Source organism: Tachysurus vachellii, chromosome 16, assembly GCF_030014155.1.
Source record: "Tachysurus vachellii isolate PV-2020 chromosome 16, HZAU_Pvac_v1, whole genome shotgun sequence".
Lineage (NCBI taxonomy): Eukaryota > Metazoa > Chordata > Actinopteri > Siluriformes > Bagridae > Tachysurus > Tachysurus vachellii.
The window spans coordinates 20963183-20978783 of NC_083475.1; the positions used below are offsets into that span (position 1 = coordinate 20963183).

The 15601-nt window shown below is 38.2% G+C and overlaps 4 protein-coding genes across 5 annotated transcripts in view; 1 reads left to right on the plus strand and 3 right to left on the minus strand.

The window, feature by feature from the left end:
* The window catches only part of gys2 (glycogen synthase 2), a 19423-nt gene extending 17731 nt beyond the window's left edge, over nucleotides 1–1692 (plus strand). The window contains exons 15-16 of the mRNA XM_060889657.1: nucleotides 1–54; nucleotides 1304–1692. The exon at nucleotides 1–54 is cut by the window's left edge and continues 27 nt beyond it. Coding sequence (XP_060745640.1) covers nucleotides 1–54; nucleotides 1304–1531 — 282 coding nt within the window. The 3' untranslated portion in view covers nucleotides 1532–1692. The remainder of the gene's footprint in view (nucleotides 55–1303) is intronic.
* A 369-nt stretch (nucleotides 1693–2061) lies between these two features.
* spx (spexin hormone) lies at nucleotides 2062–4291 on the minus strand. Its single transcript, XM_060889658.1, has 5 exons — nucleotides 2994–4291; nucleotides 2683–2740; nucleotides 2515–2577; nucleotides 2343–2429; nucleotides 2062–2244 (listed from the first exon to the last, which is right to left on the minus strand). The coding sequence occupies exons 1-5, from the start codon at nucleotides 3063–3065 to the stop codon at nucleotides 2186–2188; spliced, it is 339 nt and encodes a 112-aa protein (XP_060745641.1). The 5' UTR covers nucleotides 3066–4291; the 3' UTR covers nucleotides 2062–2185.
* Nucleotides 4292–5722: 1431 nt separating this feature from the next.
* Nucleotides 5723–10310, minus strand: golt1ba (golgi transport 1Ba). 2 transcript variants are annotated; one of them, XM_060890104.1, is made up of 5 exons: nucleotides 10178–10310; nucleotides 9608–9699; nucleotides 8804–8982; nucleotides 8440–8521; nucleotides 5723–7347 (listed from the first exon to the last, which is right to left on the minus strand). In XM_060890104.1, the coding sequence occupies exons 1-5, from the start codon at nucleotides 10200–10202 to the stop codon at nucleotides 7309–7311; spliced, it is 417 nt and encodes a 138-aa protein (XP_060746087.1). In that variant the 5' UTR covers nucleotides 10203–10310; the 3' UTR covers nucleotides 5723–7308. The 2 variants fall into 2 exon arrangements, with proteins under 2 accessions (XP_060746087.1, XP_060746088.1); XM_060890105.1 differs by lacking the exon at nucleotides 5723–7347 and adding an exon at nucleotides 7365–7925.
* A 3120-nt stretch (nucleotides 10311–13430) lies between these two features.
* On the minus strand, nucleotides 13431–15327 carry stmp1 (short transmembrane mitochondrial protein 1). The gene is made up of 3 exons (XM_060889557.1): nucleotides 15203–15327; nucleotides 14911–14964; nucleotides 13431–14057 (listed from the first exon to the last, which is right to left on the minus strand). Exons 1-3 carry the CDS (start codon nucleotides 15215–15217, stop codon nucleotides 13986–13988), a joined length of 141 nt encoding a protein of 46 aa, XP_060745540.1. The 5' UTR covers nucleotides 15218–15327; the 3' UTR covers nucleotides 13431–13985.
* Nucleotides 15328–15601: the final 274 nt, after the last annotated feature.

A 15601-nucleotide genomic window follows, 5' to 3' on the forward strand; every position in this document is an offset into this window, starting at 1 on the left:
CTCAGCAGAGCTTTTCCTGAACAATATAAAATGGACACACTCGCACCTCCACTGGTGAGATGCACATCTACATCCATATCCCTCACACATCTACATCTACATCTACTCTACATCTACATATACATCTACATCTACATGTACATCTACATCTACATCCCTCACACATCTACATCCCTCACACATCTACATCCCTGACACTTCTACATCCCTCACACATCTACATCCCTCACACATCCACATCTACATCTACATCCTTTACATATCTACATCTCTATCCACATCCCTCACACATCTGCATCTACATCTACATCCATATCCCTCACATATCCACATCTACATATACATCTACATCCATATCCCTAACATATCTATGTCCACATTTGCATCTACATCATCTACAACTCTATCTACATCCCTCATACATCTACCTCTACATCCACATCCCTCACACATCTACCTCTACATCCACATCCCTCACACATCTACCTCTACATCCATATCCCTCACACATCTACATCCCTCACACATCTACCTCTACATCCACATCCCTCACACATCTACCTCTACATCCACATCCCTCACACATCTACCTCTACATCTACATCCCTCACACATCTACATCCCTCACTCATCTACCTCTACATCCACATCCCTCACACATCTACATACAGAACCTTTTCTTTTGTTTTTCTAAAGAACTTGATATTTGAACTTTTGACCCAAAGACGTCTCTGTAAAGAACCTTTTCTTTCACAGTTTCTTCTCTTTTATGTTGTGAGTTTCTTGATGAAGTTATTTATTTATTTATTTCTTCTAAGAATGTGTACTGTAGTCCAATAAAACGTCTACCTTTAACGATGTTTACATCCCGTCATTTTTGGCTTCTTTTGGATTTTCTGGGTTCCTCTTTAGGAGATTTAAACTTTCAGGTTCTAGTTTTAACGTGTTTAGAGAAGTCTTGTGAACAACCGTGAGTTGTTTTAAACTTAAACATCTGCAGCTTGTATGGCAGGAATGAGGGCAGTCTGAGGGAGTAAAACCATTTTTTATTAAAAAAAAATGATCTAAATGTTGAAGCCACCTACTTAAGTATAATAAATAAATAAATAAATAAATAAATAAATAAATAAAAGTTCTAATCTTACTTAACAGACCTTAAAGTAATATTTTCAGATGGTTTGTGCGTATCAGCAAAAAAAAAAAAAAAAAAAAAAAAAAAATCAGCCATTTTATCTGTGATGTAATTAATAATGATGTGATGATTTTTTTTGGTGTCGCTGAACGTGTTTACAAATCTTTCCAGACTCAAGGATTTCGTTACCCCCGGCCCCCCTCGGTCCCACCCTCCCCATCTGCCTCCCTCCACTCCACCCCACATCACAGTGACGCAGAGGACGAAGATGAGGATGAGGACGAGCCTTATGATGAGGAAGAGGAGGCTGAGAGGGACAGAGTGAACATCAAGTCCCCCTTCACGCTAGGAGCCGTACCCAAGGGTAAGAAGAAGCAACCGGGAGAGTACGGGAATTAGTGAGGCCACGCCCACACCACACACAAACCCCTCCCACTTCTACACAATGCCCTTGTTGGGAGACATTTTGGTTCATTAGAACTATGAAGCATGTAGTTGAAGAAGTCACATTTCTGTATGGGGAAAAAAATAAAACAGTGTGTTGAGAGCAAAAGTTTGTGCCCCCTTGTGCTACCTACATTAAAAAAAAAACTGTATGAATCCAAAACAAGCAAAATTATTTATGTGAATTTTTACTTCACAATTCTTCATTGATGTTTTTATTCATTTGAAGGCAGCAAGGCAGCTTTGAGGCACATTTGAGGCAACTTTGAGGCAGCTTTGAGGCACATTCAAAGCAGCTTTGAGGCACATTCAAGGCAGCTTTGAGGCACATTTGAAGCAGCTTTGAGGCACATTTGAGGCAGCTTTGAGGCACATTTGAGGCAGCTTTTTTATTTAAATAAAACTGGTCTTAAACATGACAGAGCTTTACAGAAGGATGCTGTGGATGCAACTCCAGTTTTATTAAACACCACAAAACACACAGGAAGTTCAAAATCTGTGTATTTCACATGAAATATTTGTTTAAGACGAGTTTACATTAAGACCAAATACAGATAGAAGAGAAATAAATAAAACTGTACAGTTCAGTTACATTACACAGGACGTTTCTCAGAAGTAGTCTCTTTTCCAAACTGGTGCGTCTTGCAAAAATAGTCCGTTATCCATTCCTAAAACAATCCAAAACAAACAAGTGCTGTGTTTGTCATCACATCCCTTCACTTCGTGACAGTATTATTATATTAAAGAGAGTGAGAGAGACAAGAACCTTCGTCTTTGGCCTGCTGGAGGAAGTTGAGGAGCACCGTCGCCGCCTTGGAGACTCTCAGATTCTCTGTGTTTTCATCCTGTGTTTCTGAGATGAGAAAATAAATAAATAAGAAAAATGTCTACAGGATTTATAATATGATTATGTCTGGAATCACAATTACCAGCGGTACCTAAGTGGAGCGTGTCAAAAACGTCGCCCTCGTTTCTGTCCACCGACACGAAGCGCCGTCCTTCTGCAACCAACAAGACATTAAAGAAGATGTAAATAATCAAGACTCGGGAGATTAACAAGGAGGAATCTGAGGAATGTGTGGAAACAGATAGGAAGCTGTACGTACGTGTGCCTTTGAGGTACAACATGGCCTGAGGAGTCCAGTTACGCCGCTGGAACCTGCCCTTTAATTACACACACAACAATTCTACAGTAAATATCATGCAGTGAGTGTGTGTGTGTGTGTGTGTGTGAGTGTGTGTGTGTGAGTGTGTGTGAGTGTATGTGTGAGTGTGTGTGTGTGTGTGTGTGTGTGTGTGTGTGTGTGAGTGACTGTGTGTGTGTGTGAGTGTATGTGTGAGTGTGTGTGTGTGTGGGTGAGAATGTGTGTGAGTGTATGTGTGAGTGTGCGTGTGTGTGTGTGTGTGTGTGTGTTACCCTCGGAGCGCTGCAAGCCTGAGAGACAAGTGAAGACAGCAAGATGAACACCAGCGCATAAGCTGCAAACATCTTCACACTCTGTCTCACACACACACATACACGCACACACACACACACACACACACACACACAGGTCTGGTTAGGAATCACTTTCAAAACTACATTTATTTCCTAATTAATAAATGGCATTACTAAAGGATATTTAGATTAATAAATATATAATGAACAGAGACTTTTAAAGGGTTCAACAAAAAGTCAACGTTAAGGTTAACAAGTTTAATGAATGAACGGCTGCTGAAAAGGAAAAGAAACGAGATGTCAAGTGAAATGCACACATACAATACAATTAAATAAAAAATATCCAAACATAAAGATTCCATCTATAATCTACTACATTATAATATTCTAAAAAATAAATAACATAAAATATGATTATTTATTAGGAAGAAAATTTGAGTGAAAACATAAACAAACAAAAAGAGAAACAAACAAATAAGAAATAAAAAATCAATAATAAATAACAAAAAATTATAATTAATACTCAGGACTAAGACTATTACTAATAAACTGCACAAAGACAAAAGTTATAAAGAAACAAACAAACAAACAAACGCAACCATGGAAATAAGTAGAAGCAGAAGGAGATGTAACTGGAGTTAACTAAAGTGTCGCTAAAAGTATTAAATGGTAAAAGTAGAGTTCCTCTGTCTCCTCATGATCCACAAACTAATTAAAACGCGCACACACACACGCATGTACACACACACACAGACACACACACACATGTAAAATCTTCTATTACAGTGTTGGAACTCTATTCCTACACTCTGTAGTTTGATCTCTCTCTCTCACTCTCTCTCTCTCTCTCTCTCTCTCTCTCTCACTCACACACACACACACACACACAGGTGAGTCTCATACCTTCATGTCTGTGCTGTGAAGTCCTCAGTTTGTGATCGTTGTGTGGAGAGCAGAGAGAGAGAGGAGTGTGAATAAAGTCGCTTCAAAACAATCTCTCCTATTTATAATATGAGCGTGGAGGGTGGAGGAATTCACACACACACACACACACACACACACACACACAGCGCTGTAGTTAATGAGCAGCGTCTATGATGATAGGTCAAGAAACATTGATTAAAACGGGGGAAGGGCTTGTAAACCTTTAGCAATAAAACTAAATTAAATAAATAAATAAGTAAATAAATAAATAAATCAGTACAATCCCTGGGCTACAGTTTACAGGAAAGAAATATATTTAAAAAAAATTATATAAATTGAGAAATCAAAATCCGATCCTCTGAGATTTATTATTATTATTATTATTATTATTATTATTATTATTATTATTATTGTTATTATTATTGTTATTATTATTTATGTCTTTTTTTTCATATCAATTGTAATAATTTTTGTGATTAATATCAGCACAATATAACAATTCTTCATGTACTGCATATTAATGTTATATATTACGTTGTTGATTTAGAAACTGCTCAATAAACATTAATATTACTAAATATAATCATCTGGAATATGTTTTCTTTTGTTCCCTTTACAATAAATATCACAATGAACTCTAAACAAATTCACATGTTATAAAGCTTTTATAAGGCTTTATACACACTGTTATAGACTTTGTTTAACATATAACACCGTTACCAAGGAAACAGAGCACTCGGTATGTTTATAAACACTGCACACGATTTATACCTGTTATAAAGATTAACTATAAACTGTTAATAAGTCTGAATAATGTCTTATGAATGCATTATAACAGGTAACGAATGTATTCAGCAATCCTAAAGAATTTATAAATATTACAGATTTATTTCTGGGATTTCTCTCTGCGATGATGGGATGAGAAAAAAATGTAACAGATTTAAATATATCTAATATTAATCTAGAATTTTGTTCTCTATTAATCTTTATATTAACATTAACACTTTATATTATATTAGCTTTGTGACAATGTCGATGGGTAAAAGAGCCACACAAATAAACTTAAATTGAATTAAAAGACATATTAGACCACAAGGTGTAGAAATATTTTATTATATTGTATAAACGATATTCAGGATCTATTTATCTTGAGAAGTTTCTATGTTATGGGGAATTTATTTTACTAAGCAGCAGATGAAGCACTGAGTCTGTAGAAATATGAATGTGTTTACAGTGGGATCAGTGAAGCATCTCTCTCTCTTTGTCTCCCCCCCTCTTTGTCTCCTCCTCTCTCTCCCTCTCCCCCTCTCTCTCTTCCTCTCACTCTCTTCCTCTCTCTCTCTCTTCCTCTCTCTCCCTCTTTCTCTCTCTTCCTCTCTCTCCCTTTCTTTCTTTTTCTCTCTTTATTTCTATCTCTCTCTCTCCCTTTCTTTCTTTCTATCTTTCTCTTTCTCTCTCTCCTCTCTCTCTCACACACACACACACACACACAGTTTCTGAATGACCGACTGATAAAAGGGCTTCCCCATTCACCCTGGATTGATGATGATCTCCTCTGGACACTGTATCGAGCGTCTCTCCCTCTCTCTCTGACCCGAGGTTATTAACGACGCTGCTCCTCTTCCTCTTGCCTTTTTTTAGCCAACATCAATCACATTAATAACCGCCATGGCTCCTTTTTATCAATTTACCTTTCACACGTAGATTTGATTTCGGACCTGGAATTACGTACTGAATTACGGAGGTGTTCAAAGTGGGGAAAAAAAAAACAAGACCAGGATTCGTGCGTTTGATCTTTTTATTTGATTTTTTTTTCTGCCTGAGAAAAGATTTGTTGAACAATTGAAACATTTTGCCCAAAGATTTCTAACAGCCTGAGACCTGCATGGTGAAGCACGGTGGTGGGAGCGTCGTGTTCAAAATCATCCTCAAACTCGTAGTTTTGTGTCATAATCTGTCTAATTCTGTTAGAATTGTGGGATATTTTTAATAATTACTAAATGTCACAATTCTGGATTTTAATTCATTTTAATATTATGGCCTACATTAAAATAAATAAATAAAAATAAATAAATAAGAAAAACAAAGGAAACCGTAACTTTATCCTAAATAAATCTACTCAAGACGAAAAATTACAATTTTCTGATTTTCTTTATTTTCATCGTTTCGATAAATCGATTTTTACGATTTTAATTTTAATGATTTATTTTTTTTCCTACTGCAACAATGCAAAACTTCTGCTTTTTAACACTTACATAATTATATACAAATTTGCTGAGGAGCAATTTCTAAAACCAAACCAAATATTTTAGAATTAATTTCAAATCTTTTATAGTTTCTTATTAAATAAAAAAATATATATTTCAGCCTCAATCATGAGATTTAAAAATGAAAAAAAAAGAAATACAGAGAATTAAAATACTTTCACCACATTATAAAATAATTACAGTATAAAGACATTTTTTTCTAAATTATTGGCACCCTATAAACTAAAAAGGAAAACTCTTAAAAAAAAAAGTAAACATTAAAATAAAATATTTAAAAAATATTTTATGAGTAGAAATGAATATAAAATGTGAATTTTCACTCATTTTCACTCATTTTATTTCTTCTACCAAAAAAAAAAACAAAAAAAAAAACGCAGAGCAGTACATGCACCAAATAAAAAAGGTTTAAAAAAAAAAATAATAATAAAGGAAATTTTGGAGATAAATATATTCACCTGGAAAGAAATATATTTCAAATAAATACAACATAAAGCTTTTTATATAAATGAAAGGGGGGGGGGGGGGGACGATGATTTGCTCTCAGGCCGCTGAAATCCTGCTGATGTCTCGGATCACGTCCTGTTTTTTTTTTTTATATAATTATAAAAGTGCACTGTGTTTGTTGTGGTTTTTAAACTGTATTTACAAAGATCAAGCATGTTTTACTTAACAGTCTCTCAACACAGAGACGTTAACGTCGTCATGGTGTCCTGCTCTGAGCTGAAGCAAACCAAAGCAGAGCAAAGTGGCATCAGTGTAACAGAACAAACCCTTCGTCGGTCTTCGTCGTCCCACACGGCATCCTCTTCGTCACCGTTCGATCCGTGAACTCGAACAAGGACGGACGGGATTTTTTTTTCTTTTTCTTGGATACGGCGATAACAGACCTTATAATATAGATATAAATAACACCGCATGCTTGTCTGCTTCAGTTCCCACTCAGTTCAAGGATTGGCTTTCCGTAGGTCCAAAATAAAACACACACACACACACACACTCCCTTTAAAAAGTAAAAAAAGTATTATGGCTTTCAGAACAGGATCTTAAAACAGTTTGTTTCAGGAAATCCGTCATAATTAAGGAGGAAGAAGCGCACGGTGTGGTTATACCATGCTGGTGCTCTCGCTCGCTCGGTCCACATACTGCCAAAGAGAAAGAAGAGAAGATTTAACAAAGGAAGAGTTTAAACACAACACTGCGATGAACTGAAAGCCATGAACAGAGGAGATGCTGATGGTAATCATGACGTGCGTGGGGTAAAAGGTTTGGAGTAACGAACACGAGAGGTTTGTGCTGTTACAGGAAAATAATCAGGGATGAATCACTGCGGTACAACAGAAAGGGGATTAGTCTCCTGTAACAGGAAACGTGTGTCTGTTCTTCTTATACCACAGCGACGTGGAGCAATAACACTGTAAATTTTGTGGACATTTCTAAAGCGCTGACACTGGAGACTCCTTCAGACGAGAACGTCCCTGTGAAGGAGCTGTTACCGTAGAAACAGGGTGGGGGGTGCACACGGCCACCCTTTGATATATGTTTCTGGCCAATCAGAATGCAGGGCGGAACAGCGCTGTGGTATAAACACACAACATCAGCAGGAGCAGGAGGCCTGAGGGGAAGTGATGTAATGATCAGAGAGAGCTGATGTTCACATGCAGGAGCGAAAGACTACAGAGACTGACCGAGACTGCTGACGGTCCCCTCAGAGCTACGAAGGCTTTAAGAAAGACAGATTCAAACACACACACACACACACAAACTTTATTGTAAGTAACGACTCATCACGTGCTTCACACACTCTGATCTTCTGAGATTTAGTTCAGAATTGATTAAAACGTTTCTAGCTGCCACGTTGGTCTTGGGCAGTTTCCTGCATTACCCACAATGCACTTCAACTCCCTGCTCATAACGTGCAGCCGGCTTAACGCAGAATCGGACTTAACCCAGAGAGCTGAACTTGGATTTATGATTTATTTCTACACAATGACAACGTTCTAAAGTAGCTTTTTTCGTACTCCGGAGTCAGAATGAGCTTTAATCGAAAGCAGCATTAACCCTCGCTTCTCTGATGCAGTGGTGCTTTAGACCCTTCGGTCGTCGTTCAATTCGGTCGTGAAGAAGGGCGTTAATGTTATGTGTTAAAAGGTGTGAGAGAGAGAGAGAGAGAGAGAGAGAGAGAGAGAGAGAGAGTGAGAGAGAGAGAGAGAGAGAGAGAGAGAAAGAACACTTACCCCACTGATGAAAGGCAGATTCAACAAAGAGCCCAGGATGGGTATCCTCCTGATGAACCCGATAACCACTGGAAAGAAACCCCTATGGAGAGCGGGGGGGGGAATGAGGGGTTGAGTAGAGGAAGAGAGGGGGGTTGTGGGGGGCAAGAAAGATTTCGAGAAAAATTTCAGAGAAAAATTCTGCTTTGACTTCAGGTTTAGTTTCAATGATCAGATCACGTTCTGTTCCTGATGTCGTTCACTGCAGCTCTCACAAGACAGACGAGACAAGAGATTTGAGACTTTAATAAAAACCGAGAATAAAACGCTTAAATATTTAAACGACAAATATTGAATCTCGACACTGCGCAACGAGGAGCTTCACCTGAACAGAAGGAAGAAGCCGTAAAACTCCAGCACCACGCCGACGATCGGCCACCCGATCAGCACCACCAACACGCCTCCGAGGAAGAAGCTGGTGGCCTTCATCTTGTGCTTCTGGAAGAAGAACCTGAACGTCCTCTCCAGGCCGATGACGAAGGCCAAACCGATCACAAACAGGATCTGAGAACAGAAAGCTGTGAGAAACCCGACGGAGAAGATAAAAGGAGAGATAAATGACGTCACGGAGAAAGTTATGATGAAGCTGCGAGTTTAGTTAATCAGCAAATTCTGTATAAAAGAACAACACTCCTGCCATAAAGGTCACCCTGAATGAGGCGTTACTATGGAAACGTATGCTAACATATTATAACCGTTGTGTTAATATACAGCCGGGGTTCTCCTCTTTCTTTTTTTTATACAACCCTAAGGTTGTGGGTTCGAGTCTCGGGCCAGCAATACCACGACTGAGGAGCCGTTGAGCAAGGCACTGAACCCCCCAACTGCTCCCCAGGTGCCGCAGCATAAATGGCTGCCCACTGCTCTGGGTGTGTGTTCACTGCTGTGTGTGTGTGCACTTTGGATGGGTTAAATGCAGAGGACAAATCCTGAGTATGGGTCACCGTACTTATCCGTACGTCACATGAAGACATACGGCTAAGGTGTCAGACGAGCCTACAGAGTACGGACGTTCTGACGGTTCCGAGCAGCTTCTAGTTTTACTCAACGCTCATCGTTCTGTTTGACTGGACAGTGGAGGAGAATCAGCTCCACACGTCCCGAGACGGAGAAGGTGTCGAACACTTACGTTTCCGATCGCGAGGAGTGCTTTGTCGAAAAACAGAATCATCCCGAAAAAGAGGAAAAACACTCCGAAGCCCGTGAGTCCCATCCCTATTTCTGTGGAGTGAAGAAAAGCACAAGTTTTAATACACTGCTGTTCATCTTATTTGTTATGTTCTCACTTTACTCTCTCGTGTCACTGTTCTAAGTCACTGTTCTAACACGATTACAGTGATGACTGATTGTGGTGCAGTGGGATTCGACTCTCAGTGGCGCTTTAACATCAGGTCAGAAATCAATCTCAGATGTTTCCATATAAAGAGATTTAACGTGATTAAGGATAAAGTTTCATTTCATGACGTTACACTGAAGTGACAGAAAGCTGACAAGACATCAGATGGGTCTGTAACATGCTGAAGGCTCAATAACGTCTGAATAAAGCGGATTTTACTCCTGATGCTGTGTAATAAGTGTAAACACGGTATAATAAACACTCAGTAGCTTGTGTTCAGGTTCTAGCTGTTGATGCTAAGCTTTAACTTCCGGTTCTAATGTACACCTGAACTGACCCGAATACATGCTATAATGGTCTTACTTTGGGAATCCGTCAGAGAGATCATCGTCTTTGTAAAGATTTAGACTTTTTTTAAACTCGATGACAAACAGCTGCCTCTTTGACGCTTCGCTCGCTGGTCAACTGCAGCAGCAACAGTTGCAGCGTTCGCTTCCGGTAACTCAGTGCGCATGCGCGCGACTGTCACGGCGAGTATTTGTTTTTTGTTGTTTTTTTTTTTTACCCCCACGGTTCTCTTGTTTTCACGCTTATTTTGTCCTTTAAATGGAACGCTTACGATGTTATGAGGTTAAATGTGTACTTGGCTCTTTTTAATGAGATTCTCAATTGGCTCTTCTCAATGAGTCGGATCGCTTTATTCGACTCCCAGATGGCTGTTTTCTGTGAGTCCGCTTCGTTACTCGACTCATTCGACTCTCAGACACGAGAATATATTGCTATACTTATTCATCTCCCAAATCCCAAACAGTTCTTTTCAAATAGTCAAGTCAAGTCAAGTCAATTTAACTATCAGACATCTATTTTTTATCGAATTAGATTTATTGCTCAACTCATTCGCCTCACAAATGACTCTTATTAGTGAGTCAGATCTCCTTGTTCGATTCACAAATAGCTCTTTTTAGTCTGTCAGCTCTATTGCTTTTTTTTTATTTACTTATTTTTTTATTAAATATTAAACAGTACAAAACATCAAAGCATTATATCAATACACATATGAAATACAAAAAAGAAAAAATACGTAAACACAAATAAATAAATTGCCAGGGTAATACAACAACAAGGCAATATAGGTTATGTAAGCTTTAAGAGGACAAAAAGGATAAATAAAGAGAAACAGTTTTCATAGCTTTGGGATTAATAGAGCATTGGATAGTTTCAGTATATCTGTCAAGATCATCTCTGAATAGAGAGAAGATAGGTTTAGAGCCAGTAAATTTTTGTTTATGTATGTGAAATTTAGCCAGAAGGAAACAAATTAATTAAGTAATATTTCTCTATATTCTCTTTAGAATAATCGAACAAACCAAAGAAAACATCTTTAAAACAGAAAGAAAAGTCAGGCTCTTCATGTGTACGAACCGGCTCTTCATGTGTACGAACCGAACCCTCATGTGTACGAACCGGCTCTTCATGTGTACGAACTGAACCTTCATGTGTACGAACCGACTCTTCATGTGTACGAACAGAACATTCATGTGTAAGAACCGGCACTTCATTTGTACAAACCGGGTCTTCATGTGTACGAACTGAACCTTCATGTCTACGAACCGGCTCTTCATGTGTACGAACCGAACCCTCATGTGTACGAACCGGCTCTTCATGTGCACGAACCGGCTCTTCATGTGTACGAACCGAACCTTCATGTGTACGAACCGGCACTTCATGTGTACAAACCGGGTCTTCATGTGTACGAACCGAACCTTCATGTGTACGAACCGACTCTTCATGTGCACGAACCGAACCCTCCTGTTCTACGAACCGGCACTTCATGTGCACGAACCGGCTCTTCGTGTGTACTAACCGAACCTTCATGTGTACGAACCGGCTCTTCATGTGCACGAACCGGCTCTTCATGTGTACAAACCGGGTCTTCATGTGTACGAACTGAACCTTCATGTGTACGGACCGACTCTTCATGTGCACGAACCGAACCCTCCTGTGTACGAACCGGCTCTTCATGTGCACGGACCGGCTCTTCGTGTGTACGAACCGAATCTTCATGTGTACGAACCGGCTCTTCATGTGTACGAACCGGCTCTTCATGTGTACGAACCGGCTCTTCATGTGTACGAACCGAACCTTCATGTGTACGAACCGGATCTTCATGTGTACGAACCGGCTCTTCATGTGTACGAACTAAACCTTCATGTGTACGAACCGGCTCTTCATGTGTACGAACTGAACCTTCATGTGTACGAACCGGCTCTTCATGTGTACGAACCGGCTCTTCATGTGTACGAACCGAACCCTCATGTGTACGAACCGGCTCTTCATGTGCACGAACCGGCTCTTCGTGTGTACTAACCGAACCTTCATGTGCACGAACCGACCCTTCATGTGTACGAACCGGCTCTTCATGTGTACGAACCGAACCTTCATGTGTACGAACCGGCTCTTCATGTGTACGAACCGAACCTTCATGTGTACGAACCGAACCTTCATGTGTACGAACCGACTCTTCGTGTGTACTAACCGAATCTTCAAGTGTACGAACCGGCTCTTCATGTGCAATGTCCATATTCCCACACTCTTATTTAATATAATTATATTCTATATTTTTTCCCTTCCATGTTCATATGGATTTTTTTCTGTGTACAGTCAATTTACAAATACAATTATTCATTCATTCATTCATTCATTCATTCATTCATCTTCTACCGCTTATCCGAACTACCTCGGGTCACGGGGAGCCTGTGCCTATCTCAAGCGTCATCGGGCATCAAGACAGGATACACCCTGGACGGAGTGCCAACCCATCGCAGGGCACACACACACACACACACACACACACACACACACACACTACAGACAATTTTCCAGAGATGCCAATCAACCTACCATGCATGTCTTTGGACCGGGGGAGGAAACCGGAGTACCCGGAGGAAACCCCCGAGGCACGGGGAGAACATGCAAACTCCACACACACAAGGTGGAGGTGGGAATCGAACCCACAACCCTGGAGGTGTGAGGCGAACGTGCTAACCACTAAGCCACCGTGCCCCCTTATTAATATATTAAATATCAATATTAATATTACATTTATATATAATATAAATATTTTAACAATATTTGCGTCATCAGTTTGTGATTCCAAATGAATTTAGTATCATAAGAACTAATTGGTTCTTTATTTTCACGTGTACACGTCTATAATTTACACGATAGTGAAGCAGCTCCCATTATTTCCGGTGATAATGCTTCCATCTGCTGGCCACATTCGGAACTGCAGCTGCAGTTTTACAGAATGAAATAGTAGTTTATCAAACCTTATCAGTTTAAGCTTAAATCAATTTTATTTGTACAGAATGCAGTATATAATACACTGAAATAGTTATGTTGAGGCTGAGGTCAGTAGTTTGTGTGTAATGTAGGGCATTGTGTGTTTATGAACACTTCATGAACTACAAAAGTAATGAGAAATAATGATAGGAAAAATATGTCATTTGTAGTATTCTGTCTTAAATGTTACATAACATGGACCTTATTATCAGATCCATAATTTATCGTAACATCATAAATCATCATGAAAAATCAGAGAAAGACACAGCAGTGATTAATTCCCTGAACTGGCATTTTTATTCTTAAATGATCACACATCGATTACATTGTCCAGTTTGTATGAATTCGTGCTAATCTTACTAATACTGTTTATTTACTCAATCTTACCATAAGTGCTTAATAAAATATTTTATAAAGCTAATGAACTACAGGATCAGTTCAGGCTCAGTCTTTGTGTAAAACCTTTAAGGTCAAAATATTGAACTTCTAGCGTTAATAAAAATAAAAAAAAAAACTTTAAGCCTTGCAGTAGGTTTATAAAGCACAATTGCACTTTCTTTATACAGTCTCAGTATCAGAGACTGAACTGATGTTGAACAGATCCATAATGTAACAAATATCCAAATTACATTCAGCACTCTAACAAACAATAGTAAATACAAGTATAGAATTTTAAAAAGAAATAGTTTTAGGCACTGCTGATTGAAAATTTGGGCTTCTTTAACACTCATGCGATCTAAAATGATTTTTATTTCAACAAAAGATTTCTTCGATATCGTCTGCGTCTATTTTTCATAATAAATAGATCCGGGATTCATCGGCATCGGTTTCACTCCGGAGGTTTTTTCTTCGCTTCCACATCTTTCTTGAAGGCCTCGATTTTCTTTGCGATGTTTGGAACCTTTGGTACAGAAATGAAAAAGACAATTAGACAAACATTTGTTCAAAAGAACAGGGGACAAAAAAAAAACAAGAACTTGATTTTGATGATTATTTATTTGCTTATTGGGTCCAAGTTAGACTTACAGTTTTCTCTCTTTTTTGGTCAACAGATGACTTTATGCACGTTTACTGTCATGTACGACATTTTAAACATAACTTAGTCAGTTATCAAACAAAGTAGCCTGATTTCCAAAGACCTGGTCAATGGGATCACCATGTCTATGAAGAAGTTAGATGCAAGTGTTGAGTAAAGATCTCTTAAATCAAGGAGATATTTATTCGACATTTATGGAAGGAGTCTCCGGTGCGAGCGCTTCGTAAAGCTGTAACTAAGTTCTTTGAGTTTACACTTTATAGAAAACAACAGATAAAAAGCTCAGTTTTGTCTGTTTTTGTCTATAAATGACTGATTGTATCTGCAATAATGTGAGGGGGAAAAAAATAACTTGGAAATTAAACGTAACTATAAATGGATAAAAAAAAAAGGATAGTTGTAGGGAAAGTCATGTTTGTCCAAGCTGTGATGTGCATTGATCTGTTTTATATCCTGTTGTGATTAAATAATGTTGGTAATGAAAAAAAAGAAAGAAAGAAAGAAAGAAAGAAAGAAAAACACCTTCATCTAGTAAATACAATTATTTTCATGACTTAATTCTGTATTTAGAAATTTCTATGAAGTTGGATAGGAAACATCTTTATTGTCATATTGAGTCATCACATTTGTTCATTCATTCATTTAATGATTCGTTTGTAAAAAAAAAAATCAACACAAACAAACAAACAAATAAGTAAACAAATAAATAAAAGTGAACCTCATAGTTCTGTGCGAGGTAAATCCCAAACACATTCCCCAAAGTGAAGCCGAGCTGCAAAACAAACACAAACACACACCTTAATAAATAAAAAAGTATTTATTTATTACATGGTCTGTAATATGATCATCATTAGCTACAGATCTGCTAAGCTAAGTGCTAAGCTAAGTGCTAAGCTAAGTGCTAAGCTAACGAGTTAACCAGCTAGCAAGAGGAATTAGCGAGCTGATTAAATCTTTTCACGTCTCGTAAATATTAATATTATTTAAATACAAACACAATAAATACTCACGATGAACTGCATCATGATTAAAGCTTCGGATGTGAATGAATAAAGTGTTTAAAAGTGATGAGTGCTGAAGTGGAGGAGATCACGGATAGTCCGGTTGGCTTGCTAACGCTTTTCAAAATAAAAGTCTGAACCTTTATATCGTTTTTTTTTTTTTATTTATATTTTTTTCCAGTCAGACTTTTCTGTGTTATCTCTACGAATTAGTTTGGACTGAATTTTACATCTATTATAAATTGATATTTTTCTTTTTAATCTATTTCTTGTGTTCTTACGAAATGAAAAGTAAACTGTTTATCGTTTTTAATATATCGTGATTGAAAAAATACAAAAAATGTCATTTATTCAAAGTAATTTCGCCGTTTTCGCTTAGTTTCCTTTACTGTAGTTACAGGACCTGAC